Source organism: Engystomops pustulosus, chromosome 5 (assembly GCF_040894005.1).
Source record: "Engystomops pustulosus chromosome 5, aEngPut4.maternal, whole genome shotgun sequence".
NCBI classification, from domain to species: domain Eukaryota; kingdom Metazoa; phylum Chordata; class Amphibia; order Anura; family Leptodactylidae; genus Engystomops; species Engystomops pustulosus.
In genome coordinates, this window is record NC_092415.1 from 166,600,422 (window position 1) to 166,623,931 (window position 23,510).

At 41.0% G+C, this 23,510-nt stretch overlaps 1 protein-coding gene across 8 annotated transcripts in view; it reads left to right on the plus strand.

Moving 5' to 3' along the window:
- The window catches only part of CPVL (carboxypeptidase vitellogenic like), a 63,765-nt gene extending 46,549 nt beyond the window's left edge, over positions 1-17,216 (plus strand). For all 8 annotated transcript variants that reach the window (XM_072153711.1, XM_072153707.1, XM_072153709.1 and 5 more), the window contains exon 13: positions 17,013-17,216. In XM_072153711.1, coding sequence (XP_072009812.1) covers positions 17,013-17,129 — 117 coding nt within the window. In that variant the 3' untranslated portion in view covers positions 17,130-17,216. The remainder of the gene's footprint in view (positions 1-17,012) is intronic.
- The last annotated feature ends 6,294 nt before the right edge of the window (positions 17,217-23,510 follow it).

Sequence of the window (23,510 nt, forward strand, 5' to 3'; positions counted from 1 at the left end):
TTGCCACATCACAGGCAGGCCAAGGTGCAGACCTGACCCATTCTAACCAGACGAACGGGTGTCAGATAAGCTTGGTGAGTAAAATATAATTGAATTAGTTTGTTATTTACAGATGGGGGCGCATTAGTGTGTGCATAGAGCATTTTGTATGTAACAGTGGTCCCCAACCTTTTTGTATTCAGTGACCCGGCTGCACCCAAAATTGTTTTCCAGGGACCAGAACCATGGACCGGAACAAGTGTGTTCCTAGCAAACACCCCATATCTAACCCCAACCCATATAATGTGTCACTTCCTGCAGCCCCTGATCTAAATAGGGCTTTATAAATATAGCCTTTATAGGGCTCTCTTTTATGTTACCCTCTCTTGTTACTGTAGCTCGCTTTTTAGTGCGCCTTTATTTTTGTAGCTCCCTCCTGACAGTGATCTTTTTTCTGAATAAAAAAAACTGAGAAACTTTTTGACTTGAGTATAAGCCTAGGGTGTGAAATGCAGCCTCGCCTTATTAATAAAATGTCCAAAGCAGGCCCCCCCCCCCCCCAAATGCACAGCCCTCACTAGTAATGTCTCTTGCACAGCCCTTTAATGGTAATGCCCCCTGTCCAGCGGCTTCCACAGTAATGTCCAATTTGCCCGTCTGCCAGGAAACGGCAGGGAGAAGAGGAACGTCGGAGGTGACTATACAGTTTTTTTTAATTCAAGGGGTTTTTTGGCCGTGGCTTGGTGGTTGGGGACCACTGGTTTATATACTCTTCCCTAAGGGAGGGAATGCATGCCTTCCACCTGTCTAGTACTGGCAGCCTGGAACTCATTACTTTCTTTTGAGTGAGGTGAGTGTATAGGGTTGAGATTGGGCTTCTAGGGCCTTGCGTCTTGCTTATACCAATTAGTGGGTATGAAGAGATGGGTGTCCTGGGGGAGGGAAATTGGTCCTCTAGGGCATGTTGTAAGAATCTATAGAAAAAGGACCATCCCAAATCAAATGTCTGCTCTAATTCCTGGATAGAGTGTAGAATGTCCGCATCACATCATACACATTTTGCTAATGTTCGTACTCCTTTGTTACTCAATAGGGACGAGCCCTCAAGTGTTTGTGGGTGTGGCAAGGAAGGGTTGTGCCATAATGGGGTCTCCGCTATGGTATCCTTCAGCTATTTTCATTGCTGCCTGACATACCTGTCTGGCCAGCCTGCGCAGCGGCAGGAGGGAGGGGGTGAAATCGGGGTGGCGGAATAGCACGGGCCGAGGTGATGCTTAAGGTGATGTTCTGCGTTGGGCAACTATTCCTCTGCCACCTAATGGCTTAGGTATTTATGTTGTCCTGCTATGTAATAATGCTAAAAATCAAGCCCCTTTAGGGCGCTGTAAAGTGGAGAGGCCAAGCTTAGCTCTAGATGATCCCCATACAAATACTCTTGTTAGTGAGTGTAGTTTTTTATTGCACACTAGTTTTGATATAAACTGAAAAGGAAGAAATCGCTTTTACCATAAAAAGACTGAAGAACCAACAACTTGCACAGGTTGGAAAAAAAGTATTTTCCACCTCCAGTTTGGTGAAATGTTTTGTGCAGAAGTTTTATGCGGTGGGTTTACCTTCCACACAATTCCTTCTGACATATCTACAAGTAAAAGTACAGCTGGAATCCTGGAGTATTGAGTTAACAGGACACATAACGCTGACTTCTTCAGCAAAGATGACCATAGGGTTAATAGAGACTTGAGTACTTGAGCTAGAAACCACATTTACGTCTCCATCTGCTGCACAGTTTAGCACAGGGGCGCTGTTACCGACTCTTCTGTGTGACTATGATGAGAAGAACAAACGTAAACAGCAGATTGCATCCGTATGTTGTCCGAAGAGTTTGGAAACCATGAGTGGAAGCAGGTATGGACTTTTTGTTAGTCTTGCGCCGGTTTCCAGTTAAATGACAATACTGTAGAGACCCTGCTAATGTGCTTTGTGTTCAGATGGCTATGGATGTGATATATATTTATTGTGTGTGTGTGAGACTGATGAGGATTATTCTGTATATAGTACCAGCACTTGCAGCAGTATCTTGCAGCACTTAACAAATCATGGGGTACTAGTATAAATAAGCCATTAAGGAACAATAACGGTCATATGATTAGGGCAGCATGGCAGCTCAGTGGTTAGCTTTACAGCCTTGCAGTGCTGGGGTCCTGGGTTCAATTCCCATCCCGGTCTACATCTGCAAAGAGTTTGTATGTTCTCTCCATGTTTGCTGGGTTTCCTCTGGGTCCTCCAGTTTCCTCCCACATTCCAAAACCTACTGGTAGGTTGATTAGATTGAGCCTCATGGAGACAGGGACTTATTTGGCAAGCTCTCTGTGCGCTGCGTAATCTGTAGGCACTATATAAATAAAGGAATTATTATTATTATGATTCAATAGGAGTACAACATTTTAAAGGTACAATTACATGTATCCTGTGTGTTAGTGACTCGTCTGGAGTATGGGATTAGCGCTATTGTTGATCAAAAATCACCAGACAGGTGTATTATAACCGCTGTGATAGCATATATTTCTTCATGAATAGTCCTTCTTTGGAGCCCGGGTGGAGATGCACTTTGAGTAAGTGTTACACTTCTGCTTAACAGGTATGATTATACAGTATGTGTTGGATTTCTAAATCTAGATACTAAAGAATAAATCTCAGTGAATCTTCCATTGAAGAGGTTTTCGATGAGTGGCTTCCTTGTTGTGTTGTCTCGTTGTCCCGTGGTCTGAGGCTGCCACTCATTAGAACTTAAATGAAAAAAAAAATACCAAATGCAGTAAAAATGGTGAAAAACCATATTTGCATTGTTTTCTTGTGGGCTTGCATTTTACAGCTTTCATTCTACACCCAAAATGACATGTCTACTTTATTCTTTGCTTCTGTACGATCACGGGGATACCAAATTTGTATAGGTTTTATAATTTTTTTTCATACATTTACAAAAATTAACCCCTAGGCGCACCTGGACATTCTAGTACGTCCCGGTGGCTAGATACTATACACACTATAATGTCCAGATTTTAGTCTAGTACAGCTGACAGCGTGCTGTAACACCCGCGATCGGAACCGGCTCCGATCGTGGGTGTTAAAGGAAACCTACCACTTGTAGTGGCAGGTTTCCGATGGCAATATCGGGCACCAGCTCAGGGTGAGCTGGTGCCGGAGCTTATTTTAGTTAGTGTTTTAAACCGCGGTATCGCGGTTTAAAACCCTTTTTAAACGTTGTAGCCAGCGCAGGCAGGTACGCGCTCGGCGCTTAGCGCGTACCTGCCTGCGCCGGCTACAACGTTTAAAAAGTGTTTTAAACCGCGATACCGCGGTTTAAAACACTAACTAAAATAAGCTCCGGCACCAGCTCACCCTGAGCTGGTGCCCGATATTGCCATCGGAAACCTGCCACTACAAGTGGTAGGTTTCCTTTAACCCCTTACACGCCGTGGTCACACATGACCGCGGCGTGTAAGGGTGTTTCTGCTACGGATCAGATCCCCGTGCTGCTTACCGGGGGATCTGATCCTATTCTGGGCAGCCCCGAAGTCTGCCCGATGTCCCTGGCAGTCGGATCCCTTCCGGGTCTGACTGTAAACTGTTCTGATCATGCGCCTGCCTGCTCAGACAGTTTACACTGCTCTACAATGAAATAGTATTGTAGAGCAGTGTATTGGACTTGATCCAATGTTCAGAGCATCGCTGGTGCAAGTTCAACTATGTACAGGCGGTCCACTACATAAGGACACCCGACTTACAGATGACCCATAGTTACAGACGAACCACTCTGCCCACTGTGACCTTTGGTGAAGCTCTCTGAATGCTTTACTACAGTCCCAGACTGCAATAATCAGCTTAAAAGTGTCTGTAATGAAGTTTTATTGATTATCCTTGGTCCCCTTACAGCAAAAAATTTTGAAACTCCAATTGTCACTTGGGCAAAAAATTGTCTGGGGTTACAATTATAAAATATACAGTTTTGACTTGCATAAAAATTCAACTCAAACAAACCTACGAACCCTATCTTGTACATTACCCGGGGACTGCCTGTATAAGTAAAAAAAAAGTGAAAAACACAAAAGTTAAAACATTACAATAAATAAAAAATAAATATATTAAAATATAAGCCCCTAGAATATAACTTTGCAATAAAAACACTTAATAAACTATAAAAAGCACAAACACACAAAAAACTGCCACATATTTGGTATTGCCGCATCCTTAACAATCTATATAATAAAACAGAATCGTTACTGGACCTGCACAGTAAACGCCAGGGAAAAAGAAAGCAAAAAACTTTCCGAAAAAAGATAATTTTTAATTAATACCTTTAAAAAAAAAATGATTTCAAAAAGTTACGCACTCTAAAATGAGACCGCTAAAAAGAACAACTCTTCTCGCTAAAAATAAGCCCTTAACCAGATCTGTCAGCCGAAAAATAAAAAAGTTCTGCATATGAAAAGATAGTGATGCTACAATGAACAAAATTTTCTCCAAATTAGTTTTTATTCAGTAAAATTGAATAAAATACACAAAACCCCCACATATTTGGTATTGCTGCGTCCGTGACAATCTGCATAATAAAACAGAATCGTTATTGGACCTGCAAAGTGAACCTCGTAAAAAACAACCGAAAAAAAACTCAGAAAAAAAGATGATTTTTAATTAATACCCTTTCAAAAATGCTCTAAAAAGTGATTTAAAAAAGTTACGCACTCTAAAATAAGACCACTAAAAAGAACAATCCTTCTTGCAAAAAATAAACCCTTAACAAGATTTATAAGCCAAAAAATAAAAAAGTTTATGCATATGAAAGTCGGTGATGCTAAAATTAACATTTTTGCCAAATCACTCACTTTCTATTCAGTACAAATGGGAAAAAATAAAATAAGCTATATAAATGAGGTCTTTTTGTAATCGTGGTGACCCATAGAATAAAAATAATATACTATTTTTATGGTATGGTTAACGGCCAAAAAAAAAAATCACAAAATATTTTTCCTAAAAATTTATGTTTTTCGTTTCCTCCACCAACAAAGAGTTAATAAAATCTCACCAATTAGCTATTGATGCCCCAAAATTATGTACCAGAAAAGTGCATCTCATGTGGCAAAAAAATAAGCCCCTATAGGTCCACAATAAAAAAAACTAAATAAATTATAGCCTGTACAATGTGACATAGCAAATCTGCTCTGGATGACGCCTTGTTCCCTTCTATGCCCGACTGTGCGCCCATACAGCAGGTCACCACCACATATAGGGTATCAGTGTACTCGGTATCAAACTTTGGGGAAGCTTTTTTTCATTTAATCCATTACAAATGTTTAATTTTCCACCCAAAATGAATGTATTGTCAAAAAATATTACAATTTGTAGACCACACCTTTATTTTGTTTTAACCCCCTATAAAACACCTAAAGGGTTAACAAACTTCTTAAAAGTGATTTTTCGTACATTGAGAGGTATAGTTTCCATAATGGGGTCATTAACAATTCTAGCTATTATTTAGGCCTCTCACAGGCATTTAGAATTTGAGCAGGTCCATCTAAGTATTAGTTTTGGTGATTTTCCCAAAAATTTGAAAAATGGCACCCAAATTCTGAGCCTCATAACATTCTAGTAAAATATGTGGAATCTTAAAAAACAATGCCAACATAAAGCAGACATTTGGGAAATGTAAGTTATGAATTTATTTGGGTGCTATGACTATCTGCATCAAAAGTAGAGAATTTAGAACTTTGAAAATAAAGAATTTTTCAAAATTTTTGCCAAATTTTTTTTTTTTTCATAACTAAACACAAAAGATTTCATCCAAATTTTTAAACTAATTTGAAGTACAATGTGTCATGAGGAAACAATCTCAAAATCCCCTGGATATCTTCTATCGTTCCAAAGATATAACCACTTATAGTGACACAGGGCAGATTTGAAAAATGGGAACGCGTCCTTAAGGCCAAAAGAGGCTGAGTCCCGTAGGGGTTAAAACCACCTGTACAAAAAAAGTTTTTTTTTTTTTTTTGCTTTTGCCATCTTTTGGCGCTAATAACTTTTTCATACGTTTGTTTACAGAGCTGTGGGTGGTGTCACTTTGTGCGACTTTTGATGCCATTTTCAATGCTACAGTTTTTTAGGACTGTTTGACCTTTTGATCACTTTGCCATTCCGAAAAATAAAAAAAAATTCAATACAAAGTGGCATTTTTGACTTTGGGCAGTATTTTCTGTTACAGGGTTAAACACCTTGAAAAACCGTTATTAGATTTTGCCCATGTGCTGCCATCTTTTTGAAGCTGTCGGCAGCGATCGTGGCTGTTACCAGTAAGTGTTTGCTGCAATATGGAGCGAAGACTTACCGCCTATGGAGAGGGCTCAGCCCCTGAGCCCTCTCCATGTACCCCCACCCAACACGCGCTGTAATAGTAAGGGGATAAAATGTAGCATTAAAATAAACAGAACCAACAATAGAACAGAACAAATACTCTTCATGTATCCTAAAGAGAGCCTTTTTTATGAGAGCAGTTTCCCAAGGCTTGGTGATCCAGAATGTTTGTTTGAGTTTGTTTTTTAACTTTTTTTTTTTTTGTGCACATACATGGCTACAGATAAATGTCCTACTATATTGCCCATGGCCACGTTTTCATTGTCCCCGTGCAGTCTCTTCATTTGATTTGTAAACTCTTTACTTCAATGCTGTAACCATATAAAACCTCTCCTGTTCTTGCTTCCTTCCTTTGAGTGTCCCCAGCAGATTAGGAATCTCCTTTTCTCATTTTACTGTTCTGTTTACTTATTTCATAACCTGGATGGAAAAATAATTTGTGGTAGAATCGGCTTTTGTGTTCACCTTGCAGATAGAAATGGTAATCAGTAGAAACAAATCACTGCGGTTAAAAGAAGCCATAAAGTAGTGGAAAATATCTCAATTTGTTCCAATGGAGTGTAGCCCAGCTGTAGCCTTCATTCACTTTTGTGCTCTGTTTGCAGTGTTTATATACATTCCAGGATTTTGTTTCCTTCGTTGGGGTAGGCGTAATATAAACTGCAAGAGGTGCAGGGGGAAATTCATAGAGCCAAGACATTTTGGACAACTGCAGTCAAAATAATGGCAAAAGGATATTATTCTATCTGTCTGTGAGGAAATACATTTCTGTCCTGAACATGTGGGATTTCTCTTGGTATACGGGTCACCTTGCAGAGTTACAAGATTCTGACTGGATATTGAAGTCTTGCATATATTGTCCATATTGTTCAATATTTTTTCTGAAGGCAGGTGTGGTTGTATCCTGGGTTGTTAACTTGGTCTTCAACATTGTTGGCTTACTCTGAAGGTAGTCCTTAATGTCCTTATTAACCAAGCTGTGTAGTGTAATACAGGCTATGGAGGATGTTCATAGGGCGCAGGCAAATTATGCTTGTTCAATGTGGATAAATGTAAGGTTATGCACCTGGGGGCCAATACTCCACATGCAACATATGTCTTTGGGGGAGTAAATCTGGGAGAATCTCTTTAAGAAGGACATGGTAAAACTAGTAGATCATAGATTAAATAACAGCATGCAATGTCATTTAGCTGCCTCTAAAGCCAGCAAGATCTTGTCATGTATCAAAAGTGGTATGGACTCTCTGGATAGGGATGTAATATTACCACTGTACAAGGCATTGGTTCGGCCTGACCTGGACTCTGCCGTCCAGTCCTAGGCACAATCCATAAAAAGAATGCCCTGGAGAGGGTTCAACAAAGCGCCACAAAAATGGGGTTTATGGAGGTTCTGTTATGAGGAAAGATTAAAACAACTAGATTTATTTAGTCTAGAAAAGAGACGACAAAGAGGGGAGGTAATTAATTTAAATATATGAATGGTCCATACAAAAAATATGATGGAAAGTTGTTACAGGTTAAAAAAAAATCAAAAGACGAGGGGGCACTGTCTCGGTCTGGAGAAATCAAGGTTTAATCACCAGAGGCGACAGGGCTTTTTTACTATGAGAACTGTCAATCTGTGGAATAGCCTGCCTCAGGCGCTGGTCACAGCAGGGACAGCAGAGAGCTTCAAGAAGGGTCTAGATGCCTTTTACATCTAAATAACAGTTATGTTTTATAGAATTGTTTTCCCTAAATCCCTTCCACTTCCAATCCCTTCTTTTCCTTGGCCAAACATGATGAAAATGTCTCTCTTTTTCAACCATATAGACTATGTAATAGTCTTCTGATATAGTATCAGCATTTGCACGTTTTATGCACTTGGCTCCCGGTTAACAAATGGATAGGGCAGAAGTAACCATGGCTAATCCTACATTCCTTCAACAAGCTTGTCATTAAGTTTGAAAGGTGTTTTATAAATGTGTATAAACATCCCAAATCCCAAATTGTGTCATACAGACACAATAACATTAGAGCCTCCACTAGGGTTGTGTGATGTATTAAATGTTCAATGCTGATACTTTTTAAAACCTAGATTGTTACATACCATTACACAAAAACTTTTTTTTTGCTCTATGAAACCGAGCTGTGACTGCAGGACTTATGTCACTAAAGTGTTACTAGGATATGAGGGATAGAGCTCAGTAGTGTAATCGATAACACCCGGGTTGCTTGGTAGCGTTCGTGTGCAGGTAGGCTACAGAGATTTGGTAAATGGTGGACCCTTGATAATGTTGTGGAAACATCTACCTCCAGGATGAAGGATTGTAAACCAAGCACACAGACATACTGGTGTTTGCCCCCTCTGGCAGGATCTGCTCTTCTTTAAGCTTCCTATGCCCGAGAGGGCACACACCAGTGTGTCAGTCTGCTTGGTTTACAATCCTTCATCCTGGCGGTATATTTCCTTTAACTCACATGTGGGGGTAAGAAGCCCTGCAGTCTGTAAGTGGGCTGGGAGTTGTAGTTCACTCCTCCTGCACTCCTCCTTGAAATAGCCTGTTGAATATTTTAATACTACTTTTTCGATATCTTCTACAAAATAATTCTTAGGACAACAATCAGTCTTTGTTATTTTGAACAGCAACCCAGACCATAGCAGCGTCCCCATGTGTCTAATACATAGGTCCTAACTTGCTTGTATTCTAAGAGCCTCCTTGCTCTGTTTGTTTGTGCCACGTTCTGCGATAGCAAACGCATCCCAGACCTAATCACAAGGAGCACATAATAGGCCACCCATACAAATGTGGTGATCACATGGTGTCCACCACACGTCTCGTAGGGTGAAGCCGTTGTCATTCCAACATTGGGAGCATAATTAACGATAGCTTCAATGGCTGCATGAAAATGACATGTTGCACTTGCCTTTAAATGTTATTTTTACCCAAGCCAAAACTTACTTCTGCTTTTATCAGCTAAAGGGTCTTTTGTCCAGGGATATTAGTACTCTCCCCCCCCCCCCCCCAAAATACAAATTCAATTTTCTGTTCAAGTTTCTTCATCTTGATTAATGCAATAAAAATGTATGTAATGCTATTTAACTAATATATATATATTGGCTTTGTGCTTTTCCTGATCCATAAGTTGTACACGCAGGCCTATTTTCTTTGAGCAGAATTTATGTTTGTAAATAATATAGTGGAAATTAAACTGCATTTGAAAATTCCCTATTCCTCATTTTTTAATGATCATTGGTCTGAAGTCCTGGGGATGGGATAAGACCCTGGATTTATGTGGCTTATGCAGAGTTTGGCTCCATCCTGAATCTACTGCAGTTAAATTGACCGTATACAAACAAAGCAGAGTAAATATTTGCACCGACGGCCTAAAATATGCAAACCTTTCCTCGATGGTTGTGATATTAAGGGAAGAAACCACAAGAGATAAAACAGGTATTTTCTGCCATAATGAAAAACACATGGAAATACTTTTAGTAAATTGACCTCCAACTGGGATTTTTTTTTCTGTAGCACAAAGTTGCAGAAAATCGTGGCGGCTCCTCGGACATATGTATGTGAAGTGAAATGTGTTTGTTTGAATTAGTTCTACACTTTTTTGATCTTGAGAGTAGAAGAAATTCCAGTGATAATTGAGAATTACATTCATTGGAAGGAGTTTTACAGCCAGGAAATGTTGCCCTGATGGTTGTGTAAATATAGGTATAAAACAGATTGTAACATCTACTGTATTTACAGTGACACGGTAGATAAAACCAAAACCCTTTCTCCGCTTGGAACACTATCTCACTTTAGATACTTGCCTACCAATATTGTTTTTATCTTGCCTTCTCTAATCATACGTAAAGAACTTGGTGACAGGTCCTCTTTAAATTATAGTAAAATCAAATAATAAAGTACAAAATCAGTATTGAATATTTGATTGCTGCAGTGACCCTATGAATATTTGTGTTTGTTGCAACAGAAGTTTCCATCCCTGAGCTCTTCCTTTTCAGTATATCGCATTCTGCTCTTTTTTTTAATCCACAATGCCCTTGCTTTCTGCTCCTGAAAAGACCTTCTCTTTAGATTTCCCTTGCTTTCTTTTCCTTTCTTCCTTTACTGTCAATCCCATGATGCCTTAGCAAGACATAATACAATTATTTAAAGACAGAACAGTTTCTGCTAGTGCTAGCTGAATGATGAGGCTAATGATAGGCTGCAGTAGTCACAGGCTGTGGACTTAACCTCTATTATTGCTGCAGTGGTTAGGGGGAATGGTAAGGCCTCATGCACACAAACTTTTAGGTATTTTGTTTGTAGCCTCTGTAGTTGCGGCTACCTTACGTCCTTGTGTATTTCTATGGGCTCATACACATAGCTTAGGATTTCACAGCCACATGTATAAGTGAAAAAAAATAATCGGGTCATGACTTATTCTGGGCTGTGTTTGCATCTTTGCAATCCAAAAACAAGCGTATTTGTCAAAATGCACATGTATTTGGTCACGAGTTTCTCTCCATGCGCTTGCAATGCATTTTTAAGAACGCTGATGAGTGGGTGAGTGTCATTCCCTCCACCGTTGTCCCTAGGAACAGAGTGACCACAATGCAAACCAGGTAAGCAGGCCCGGCGTCAGCACCCGGCTGACCCGGGCAAGTGCCGGGGCCCCGGAGCTCCAAAGGGGCCCACCACAATCTACTACTTGCCTGCAGGTCGGTGGGGCGGGCGGAGAGGTAGTGGGGCGGGCGGGGAGCGTCCTGAGCCACGCGTCAGGCCCGGCCTGCGCGCCTTGCATCCTGCCCGGCCTGCGCGCTTTGCCTCAGGCCCGGGCCGCACACCTCGCGTCCCGTCCTACTTGTGCCCGGCCTGGCCCGTCCTAGCACCTCACAGCGCTGTCCACCTTCTTCCTGATCCTGCCACCACGTTCCGACATCCAGCTGGGGTAAGTATAATTGCTACATATGTAAATGCATGTATACTGTATGTGTTTGTGTGTATATGTGCTGTATATGTGTTTTTTTTGTGTATTTATGCTGTATATCTGTTGTGTATACTGGATGTGTGTGTATATATGCTGTGTATGGTGTATATATGCTGTATATCTGTGCGTATGTGCTGTATATACTGGATGTGTGTGTATATATGCTGTATATCTGTGCGTATGTGCTGTATATACTGGATGTGTGTGTGTGTATATATGCTGTATATCTGTGTGTATTTGTGTATACTGGATGCGTGTCTATATATGCTGTATATCTGTGCGTATGTGCTGTATATACTGGATGTGTATGTATATATGATGTATATCTGTGTGTATGTGCTGTATATACTGGATGTGTGTGTATATATGCTGTATATCTGTGTGTATTTGTTGTGTATACTGGATGCGTGTCTATATATGCTGTATGTCTGCGTATGTGTTGTATATACTGGATGCATGTGTATATCTGCGTATGTGCTGTGTGTATATATTGGATGTGTATGTATATATGCTGTATATCCTGGATGCGTGTGTATGTTGTATATATATTTGGTGTGTATGCTGTATATATGGGATTCGTGCATATATATGCTGTACATACAGGATGTGTGTGTGTATATGCTGTATATCTGTATGTTGTAAATTTGATGTGTATATACTGTATGTGTGTATAGATCTGTAGACACGTATATAAGTGTAAAAATGATTGCGATTGTATAAAAACATGCATGTGTTTTTAAGGAAATGGTCTGCTATGGAGCCCATTACGCTCCTGATCAGAAAATTGAATTACATCAGCGACGGCATCCTTGTTGCCGATGTAATTGAAATATGATTGTCTTTTACTGTGTCTGAGCTCAGCTGCCAGGGTCATGCCACCACATGAGTTCACTGTTAAGGGGCCCACTAAGGCTCTATCGCCCAGGGGCCCACTGAAACCTGGAGCCGGCCCTGCAGGTAAGGAGTAGAACCTGCTCTATAAGGTGATGCACCGCACCATGAACTTGCACTATAGATATCAGTGGTGCTAAGAATTGGCCGCTGTTTTCGTGTGGCTAGTTCACATGAACCTAGAGATGTAGCAAGGAATGAGTATGCAAAAGTCCTTGTCTGCCCACCCACCCAATCAAATTTTACACTGAGAAGGACCTTCACCCCCTGAAATCCTTGTACATCTCTTCCCACTCTCAAAACCCATGTACACATTTGAGGACCTTCAAAAGGTCCTGAAACTGCACATTGAAAGCAGGCGGAAGGGATGCATCCTCTGTTACCCAAGAAGCTTGAGTCTAGTACCATATGTAGGAAGTGACTTGTGTACTTGTAGGGGCTATAATATCCCACTGCAGTCCTAATCTGCCCCTGCAAGTTGCTAACACGTACTGAGTGTTGGATACTCCTTGTTAATATGCATCTCTGGGATATGTAATATTGGAGGGTGTAACTTAATTGTGTGAACAATGTTATGTAGTCCTCCCCATGAAATGGGTGGGTTTGTGTGTGTTTTTAATTCTATAATTATGCAGAGTTTTTCTTAGTGGGTTTCCTCCAGGATTATTTCTGATTGCCTTTCATTGTTAACATGTGTCCAGTAACTGGAACTTCTTGCCAGTATATTTGTCATGTATTTGTAGCTTGTTACACGATACAGAATTTTTAAAGTATGGCGTATATATGTTGCTATTCTGCATAACATTTTGATGGCCAAAGCATTTGCATAGGTGAATCCTATTATGAACCTCAAAATAATACATTTGCCTATAGCAAAGGGTCCATCAAAGTAAATTGAAAAATATCTCCTTCTCCACTTCTGATTTTAGTGAGGTCAGTAAATTGTAATAATAATTGCTTTAATTATATAGCGCACACAGATTACGCAGCACTGCACAGAGCTTGGCATATCAGCCCCTTTCCCCAATGGGGCTCACAATCTCCTCAACCTACCAGTATGTTTTGGAGTGTGGGAGCAAACTCACGGAAACACGGGAGAGCATTCAAACTCTTTGCAGATGTTGACCCTGGGACTTGAACCCAGGTCCCTAGCGCTGCAAGGCTGTAATGCTGACCACTAAGCCACCACTGTGTTTTAAATTTTTTTGCAACGTCTTGCAGCTGCTTTTGTATAAAATATAGCAAAAATAAATCTGCTGTTGTACAAGAGACAGTTAATAATTGCAGCTTATCTCCACCTACTAACTCCTAATGAAACTTGAGAATAGGGGCTCTCTAGAAGATTGGTGGATCCATGAATCATGGACTTGCAGTGTTTGTATTTCACAGACTACCACAGTGCCGAGGAATGGACTCTTCTAGCGATATATGATTCTTGGAGTCTGTTTTTCCCCCACCAAACAGCAGAGTCGAACTGTAATCATGATTACAACAGACAAGAAGGGGCTACAAGATGTGAAGCGCTATGGAGTATGATAGCACTATATAAATAAATATTATTTGTTCTTCTTATTACAAGCATTGTGATATATGATGCAAGGAGTCCCATCCTCTGCAGTGTGATCAGTCTACAAAAATTTGGCCATTGCAGATCCGTTACTCATAGGCCGTCTGCTGTTGCCTGAGAGCTCCTAGAGCAGTGATGGCAAACCTTTTAGAGACAGAGTGCCCAAACTTCAACAAAGACCCGCTTATTTATAGCAAAGTGCCAACACAGAAATTTAATTTGTGATTTATACTCCCTTCTCTGTCACAGTTTTCATTGATGCCAGCATCCTGAGGACACCAATAAAGCAAAAAATAGCCCCAGGTAGAGCTGTCACTTAAAATACCTCTGTGCACAGCAAGTCCTGGGCTGTTTGGGACTGCAGGAAGATACCTGGAGTCATCTCTGGTGATGGCTTGAGTGCCCACAGAAAGGCCTCAGAGTGCCACCTCTGGCACCAGTGCCATAGGTTAGCCATCACTGTCCTAGAGGGAGAGACCACCAAGAGTGACCCAGGTTAAAAAAATATTAAAAAACACATGTCCTATGACGACCAGGAGGGGTAATATGTCTACTCCTGAAGACCACTTTCCTAAAGGGCCATCCAGTAATATAATTGAATATCCTTTGCTATATAAAAGCCAGAAAGCGTGTTCTTATTGCTGCAAAACTGACATAGTAGGTTTACAGGGATTTTCAAGGAATGGCGACACTCTACATACAAATTTTTTTTAGCAGCCATTCCTATAATAATTTGGCATCTTTACCTGTATGTATATAATACACATGTTTGTGTGTGCGTGTTTATATTAGAAGTGACTTTCTTACAGATGTGGTTTAGGTAATGACCCTTCATTGTTCTTCACTAACCTCCTTGTCCTCAGGTCAGACAGGAAATGAGGGTCACAGAGTAATTGGCCATGGCTCCACAGCCTGCATTACCTTTGTTTGCTGAACACTGGATGTTAGTGTGCTATCAGGCCATTTTGCTGGCAGATGTTGTTTGCTCCTCCTGTACAGTCCTTGTGGTTAATAAAAGGGTCACTGGTAACACATCTGCTCCGTCCAGCCATGCCAACCTTTGTTGTTTCATTTTATGAGTCGGCTGCACATTGCATTGTGTATTCGCAAGTGGCTGACTACCATCGCTGCAGACCGCTCGGAGACCTATTCCAGTAAAGGTGTTAAAAAACACAAAAAATAGGAAGTTCAGTGTTTTTTTCAGCAGTTGAAGCTAAGGTCTTCTGTAATTACTTAGAGTCCCTCCATGCAAAAGGTAAAAAAATAAGATGCGCCTAGACTGTGACCTCTATGTACAGTATAATAATGTGCATAATATCACTATTATAATAGTTGAAGAGATGAGGAGCCGTGTCTGCAGTGCAACTGGTCTTCCAATATACTACAGGTGCAGGGGGGTTCTTTCGTCTCCATCCATACTGATATTTGAGTGGTTGGGTTGACACCCAGTACCCCATCAATTAAAGACCTAAACATTGGAAAGGTCATTGGTATTTTGTGTTGGCTGTGATAACGTCGTATTCGTTGCACACGTGGTGTGTGAACCAATCCTTTGCCTCAAAAGGTGGCAAAGTAGGAAGTCCCTTTACGATACAATACAATATGATACAACTTTATTGATCTGATTGTAAATGCCATGGCTATAATGTACACATTTCCTGACCATGTAAATGTGTGTTTACACATCTTCCACCAGGATCAGGAATTGTAAACCAATCACATTGACATACTGGTGTGTGCTCCCTCTGCTCTTCTTTTAGTTTCTTATGCCCTGTTTTTTTCAAAAAAAGTGCTTAAATTATGCAAATGAGCCTGAGGGGCTCCAGGTTTCATAAGTGTTAATGGAGTCTCTCCATTTGCATCATTACTAAAGCCTTTTTTTTTCCGTAAAGGCAAGGTCACAGGAAGCTTAAAGAAGAGCAGTTCCTGCCAGACGGGGCACACACCAGTATGTCAGTGCACTTGGTTTACAATCCTTCTTCCTGGTGATAATGTCCTTAATGTACAAGAGTCTTCATTTTCTCTGTAAATTTGTAGTTATATTGCAAATATCTGTTTAGTAGTACCATACAAGTAACTTACTACTAGTAGTTTGCTGTGATCTAGGATCTAGGCTAGTTTCTTCTGACTCCTGAGAGAGGGAAGTCTGTGTGTCTTTGAAAGCTGAAACAGCAATGCAGCTCTTGGTGAGGCCTCCTCTGTCTAGCAATTTTTTGGCACAATATCAAGAACTTCCTCAGCTGTCTACATACATGTAGCTAGGGTCAATATTAACTCCATACTACTTTTAAGCGTTCCAGCAAGAAAAAAAAAAACTTGAAGGGGTTTTACACAGTAATTCACAAATATCCCCCATAACATTATAAGTTCCTGCGTGATGGGCTCTAACCTGTCAATTCATGAACCTAGATGACTTCTGAAGGTGCCTTGTGGTTTCTGGCACCAGGACATATCCAGTCCAGGAAGTTGTTTGGACCTTCATCAAACTTGTTTTTGTTCAGAAGCAAAATTAGACTGAAATCTATGTAATTTGGTCAATACGTTAATCTCTGTCATGTCCCTTAAACCTTTCTTTAACTATTGGCAGCAAGACACATTATCCTGCCATTATGGAGTGCTGTTCCCATAAAGGGGTTGTTCAACAACAATGTTTGTTTAGGTAGTACAAGTCAAAGTGACAAATAAGGAATTCAACCAACTAAATGTGATTTCAATATAGCAGGCAAACCTCTTCCATGTGTGTCTCCCCCCTCAAACTACATTCCCACTACATTTTAGCCCTCTGTTGTAAGGATGTATGCTCACACGGGGATACGCTGTCCTGTTCTCCCCCTTACCTCTGAAAACAGGAGGAGGAGTCACATGGACGGTTATATCACTGGGGACCTCTCTGAATGCACGCTCATAAGAGGCTGGGGATGGATCCATTACTGTGTGTTTGTTCCCCATAAGCTATTTTGGCCTCCGTGAACGTATCTTGCTACCGGGAACTTTCCTAAAATATGCTGAGCATATAAAATAAACAAGGCCAGAATGTAATTGACAAGAGCCCCTTGTCAAATGGAGCAAAACTTGTATATTCCCTTTTGGCGATACTGTACTGTCCAGTCATGCGCCTGCAGGAAATAACTTAATGACCCTGTGTTAATTGTGTACATGTAGCCCTCCTCAGCATTTATCCCTATTCTTTTTCTCTTTCCTCTCCTAGGTAATCGTCAGAGGAGGTGGCCACATCCTTCCATATGACCAGCCTGAAAGATCATTTGTGTTGATTGACAGGTTTATAAGAAACTGCAAGGCCTTAAATTGTGAGGATGTTTTGTAACTACTTACCATTAAGTCATCTTACAATCATGTTAGAGAAATGTGATTTTGAAGAAAAGCTGTTAATAAAAATCATTTTTTGTAAGAATTTTCTTTTCTATAAATCATAGATTTGCACTGAATTTATCAATTTATCAATAGATCTTCTCCATGCTGAAGGCTCCACAGAAAAGATATCTCTTAGGCCTACTGTACATAAACATTGGTTTTGTCCATGTGCTACCTATTATTTCAACAGCACATGGACAGATTAATTTCTATGCACTTGGTTTCCATGGATCATGGTGTGAGCTGAACGTACAAGCAGGAAAATTCAGAGTAAGTTTTTAGTGGAATTAGCTAGGCTAGTACACGCCCCTATAGCCTCTGTAGCTAATTTACATATTACTAACATTACATTTTTAACAAGTTGGGTTGGATTTTAGGATTATTAAATTACAGATTAGGACAGAGGCAGGTAGGAGGAATCTACCATCAGATCTACTTCTGATGGTAGATTCCTCATGGTTGGTTTCCTTTAAAGAGGACCTGTCACCCAGAATTTCGTGAGTGGGCGGGATTGTGGGCATGATGTGTGGCAGTCACCGCCGGCCTATGGAGTGAGCGGAGTGGTCCGGGGAAGAGGCAGCGCCTCGGACCACCCCATCAAGAATACAGCATTTGTAGGGTACAGCAGTGTTGGCATTAATGGAGGTTTCTGACAACGCTAGCATTGTAACACTGCCGCGTTTGTTTTAGCACTTGTGCCGAAATTTTGGGTGACCAGTCCTTTTTAAGCAGGCAGCTAGGATAATGCCATATCATTGCTTCTGCTAGACCCCTTCCCCAGAAGCAGAGGGGCGGTGATAATGCCAAGAGCTGACAGATCTCTGTATAATCACTGCATTCAACTGTATTGGCATCTGGAATACTCTGATAAGAGTTGATTTCTATGGGACATACCCCCAGCCGACCGGGTCAGAGCCTAGAATCTGGGATTGTCCTGCTGGATCCGGGACAGCTGGTAGCTATGATTGCAGTAGTGTAAAACCAATGAATAAGGTATGGGGCATGCAAACTTGTTCTCAATTATTTTTCATTTTATCTCCAGTAGAAAAAAAAAATGCTGGTATAAGGACCTCTGCTCTGCAGAATTGTCCTGAAGAAAGTGGTGCAAAGTCTTCACAGACATACACAAATATGTCAGTAAAATTATTATTGGCTTCAGAAGGCCTTGGCCCAGATTTATCAGAAGTAGTGCAATGTGTACTAAGTGCAGTTTGCCTTTTGATTGCGGAGGGTTTGGCAGATTATTGAATACTGGTGTACGGTCTTTAATTATCGGGCACATCTGCACTGCCCATATTTTTTTAGGTGCATCTTTAACTTACAGCGTTTATTAAAGAAAATCTACCAAACATACCCTGAGAATGCTGTAGCTACACTGATGCATAAGCATATCTTGTTTAATCTTTTTTTCAGGGGTTTTGCTGAAAAAACTACTATAAAATTATGATAATTAAGCGCTCTCGCAGGCTGATGCAATCCAGCTTCCCCAAGGTCCTAAATGTTATTATAGTTTTTTCTGCAAAACCACTCAGCTCAGGGATTAAACAAGATATGTGCCTGCATCAGTGTAGCTACAGCATTTCTCAAGGTATTTTTTGTTCATAATGCATGAAATCAAATGGTAGATTTCCTTTAAATGTGTCGCAAACTCAGACTAAGCACTCATGTGCACCTTTTAGATGAACATTTTTTCTGTCTTGTCAGAGTGCAGCCGTGACCCAAAACTGGTGCAAACCCTTCTTAAATACATGTGCAAGCTCCAAAGAAAACTGTGAAGCCAGAATAATAGATCCAGGCCATTGTGTTGCTTTGCTGCACATTGCTCTGCAAGAGATCTACCGTATATTATTATATTGTTCATTTTAAAGACCATGATTGAGATTTATGATGAGGGAAATGGTTGGAAGTTGGATTTGCTGCAGTCCTTGTTTCCAGAAATGTGACAGATTTCTCAAACATGCACAATATTGGCTTTCATCAGCTTGAGAGGTTTTCGAACACACCCCCTCCCATTTGTTGAAGGCAGATTGTGAGGTGTAAAAAACCAAAGTGAGGCAAAATTATGTTTTTAGCCCAAAAACAGACAATACGTTAATTTGTAATTTTTTTTGTTGCAATAATTCTGCAGAACAAGGTCTTCAAAATCACCCCACCACTATATTTTGGATTCTTGTTATCAACCAAAAAAATCTTCATTTTCTTGGAGTTTTCTCTCTCCATTCATTGCACATTTTGATATTCTAGACTGCAGAGCTCCCTTTCCCAAACACTGTCTGTTTACTTGTCCTTCTGAACTCCGCATACTAAGGTTGCATTCTTCCTTCAGACATAAATTCTAAATTCTGTGGAAAATCAGCGTGTGAGCAAGCCATTCTTACCCACCCCCTTCATAGTTCTGCAGAGCCGGCATCATTCTGTGACAATGATATGAGATTCCCTCTCAATTTTCCAATGCTGCTCTAGTTGTATACTGCATTATTCATGCAAAAAAAAAAATGCTTCCTGTTGTCACAGGGAGAGAATTGCGTCAAAAAATTGGACTCCTCTGTTCCAGAAACGGCACCACTCCTGTCCATTGGCTGTATCTAGTACTACAGCTTGGCTAAATTCAGTCTCCTTTACATTGCCTTTTTTTTTTTCTTTTAAAAACTGTGGACTTTTTTGAAAAATTTAAATTTTTACTGATCACAGTATGGTTAATGTTCAACCTGCTCTGATATAGAAATGGCACCTTGCTCATGATCTACACGCGAGTACAAATTTGGGATATAGCCTTCTTAAGCCTCATGCACACAATGTACTTTGTCCCTCTGCTATCTGTTGTATTTTTTTTAACAGATGACCTGTTAAAGGGAATCTGTCAGCAGTTATGACCATAATAAACTGCAGACAGTGCTTGGTATAAACCCTGGATAGCTGTGTAACCATTCCTTTGTGTATGTAGCAAGAAGCAGAAGTGCTGTGAAAATTGAAATTCTAATTCAAGTTTGCAGCTGCTACAAGTTCTCTGGCAGGTCTTTCAGCCTGAAGAGCTTTATGTGGCCTGTAAGGAACTGTTCCACAGCCCCTCCCCTCAGCTGAGTGACTACTGCACGTATCCAACCAAAATCCTGATACAGCCTACACTCCTAGCACAGAACAGAAAGCTCATCAGGCTGAAAGAACTGCCCAGAGCCCCTGCAAGAGCTGTAGAGCTGGATTATCTTCACTTTTCACAGTGCTGTCAGAGAAAACTGATTGGTCAGTGAAAAAACTGACAATTTTCAAGTGAATTTTGGATGGAGCTCTAATCCTGTGAAAGGGGCCAGAGGGTGCGTTTTCTGGGTGCATTTTATATTTTACCATGTGTTTGGGCACTTTGTTTTTTTTTTTTCCAGCAATCAAGAAAATTTTTTTTCAAACTGCAGATACTTTTTAGGGCCTATGGAAAAAAACACATCAGATGGGAACTTGCACATATGGTTTGCCTGTTGAATCACTTATAGGCCAGTGCAGAGGAGGACGAGAACCCATTGAAATGTATATCTGGTTAATCAGCACCTAGTGGCTTTTACACGGGAAGATACAAACTTAATGGAGGAAAAAAATCACTAAAATGACCTATAGTTGCTTTTGCACTTCAAGTGTTTGTCAGCAACTCATCCCTGTTCACTCATCTTGGTGGGCTGCCAGCAAAGGATGTTGTACTGCTGTGTAAATAAGCAATCACCCGACAAACAAATATATAGCATGTTTACATGGGGCGATTAATGGGAATGGAATTACTATGGCACCAGTCGTTGGAACAGTAGGGTTATAGGACCTGTTGTAGCAACTATTGCCTACATAGAAATATAGAGTTTTTTTGCCATTTGTATGCATATCGTGTGACTGCAGTCGGATGCAGTTGTACATTTAAGTTCTTATTTTTCTAACACATTTCAGCGCCTGGGAATTAAATCTATCAAGACATTGAGATAATTTTTTTTTAAGTTGTAGATAGTCAGTGTAGTGCGTTGAGTTGTAAAATTTGCATGTCTGTATGCATAATGTAGTGTTGAAAGGTTGTGTACCCTGATATTTACATGAGAAAAAAAGGACCTGTAAATGATTAATCCCAAAAAGGCTTTGTACACATTACACAATTGTGTATACAGAGTCTCTACTCTAGAGCCATCGGTCCTATATGTGTTGCCCAAAGGTGTCTCTGTAAAGAATCACATTTTCCTATAAGGATTGGAGGCAAAAGAGAAAGATGTATGTCAGATATATTTGTCACTTGGGTCCAGTTCACATCTCCATTTAAGTCTTCACTTATTTTGAGCCAACACACAGGGTGTGCAGGTACAGAGGTATAATGGAAACACCTGTACCTGTTCTTTGTTTTGACCATTTCTGGTTTTGACTTAAAGGACATCTGCCACCATCAAGGATTGTAAACCAAGCCCACAGACTTACTTTAAAGAGAACCCGTCATGCAAAATAACCCCCCTAAACTAAATATATTTTCATAAACTGCCATTCGAGAGCATTGCCTCTATCCCTTCAGTGTCCCTCTACATGCCTGTAAACCTAAGCAAAGAGGTCCTAAAGCTGTATGCAAATGACCTGTGAAATGTCCAATGAAGCATTAGCATATTCAAGCTGTCCACTCTATTCATGAGAGGGAGGTATAGCCACACCCCCAGTGCATGACTGACAGTCTGTATAATGATGTGAGGCTGTATAATGATGTGCTTGCTGGTGGCCACGCCCCCTGCAGCCTGTGTGTGCATGTGTGTGTGTTTAGGAGAGATACAGCAGCTCCAGGCAGCCATGTTATAGCAGAACATGTCAGATTCATGTGTAGCTGATGTCTGTGTATTAGGAGGATGCAGCATGTCAGCAGATGCAGGACACACACTAGCCATGCTTTACTATACATTACACACAGACATGAGCAGGGGGAGGAGAGGGGAGGAGTAACAGGGGTGACATCACTGCCTCTGACCATGTGACCAGCCTCATTTATATGATAAAGAATAGATGATTTTATAATGATTAATGTATGAAATAACTAGATAAAGGCTGGGGCGGGATCCTTGTGAGCTGCTCCAACAGGTAGTGGTGACAGGACTAGTGACACAGACCTGATGACAGGTGTCCTTTAAAGAATTATGCAATGAGCATAATACAAAAAAATGAGCATAAGAGAAGAGCAGATCCTGCCAGAGGGGAAACATGTTCATGTGCCAGGTTTACAATCCTTTATCCTGGTGGTAGATGTCCTTTTAACCCCTTAGTGACCATCCATACGGGTTTCTACATTGGTCATTAAGGGGCCTTGAGTCATATGACCGTCAGGCCCCTGCTCTAACAGTCCGGATTGGAGTGAGTTCTGAACCGGCCTGTTTAAGCGCGTAGTTCCAGCGGTCAATGCTGTGACCAAGGGATCTATGTACCTGGTGAGTGAGGGGGGCTCCCTCCCTCCTCCTCCCGGCACCCCATAAAGAGTTTGCAGGGGGGCGTCTTCTTTGCTAATGAAGGACCCCGGGCCTGTTCAAGGCAGAGCCCTTGGCTGGACCAAGCAGTCTCCCTGTAAGGATATGCAAGTGCATTGGCTGACACATGTAATGTACTATAATACTTGGTTATTGCAATGCATTAGTATGATCAAAAAGTTATCATTCGTGATCAAAAGGTCTCACAGTCCGCAAAATGGTAGCAATGAAAATGTCGGCTTGTCCCAGAAAAAAATGACACCTTAGCCAACTCCATACTCCGAAGTATTGTGTCAAGTTATTGGAGTCAGAATATGGGAAAATAAAGACATTGCGGCACATTCACTTACCCGGTCCGGTGGAGATCCCGAAGGTGCATTGTCCGATGACAATGCACTGTGCCGAGACTCAAGACGATTGTGCGCCCGATATCCTGCATGTGTCGCTTCCCCGCTCAGGTCCGCCGGAGTTCACCATCTTCCTCCCAGTGCATGCGAGCGCATGGTTTGCGACACAATTTTTAAGTAAAATCAGGTGGTTTGTTAGAATACGTCAGATTGTTCGTTCAACGCCTCGCCCCCCAGATTTGTGTCGCATGTAAGCCGGCGCGATTGGGACTGAATCCGATCACGTGCGACACAATCCCCTACTAAATCCCAGCGGCGCGATCCCTAAAAACGTCAGAAAACATGACGGAAATGCGGCAGCAGGACCCTTAGTAAATAAGCCCCATTTTGTTTACAAAAGGTTTACATTTTTTTTAAATTTATTAACACCTAATATAACCTACATAAATTTGGCATTCCTGTGATCGTACTGAGCCAAAGAATATATTAGAAATTCCATTTGGAGCATGCATTGAAAGACGTAAAAAC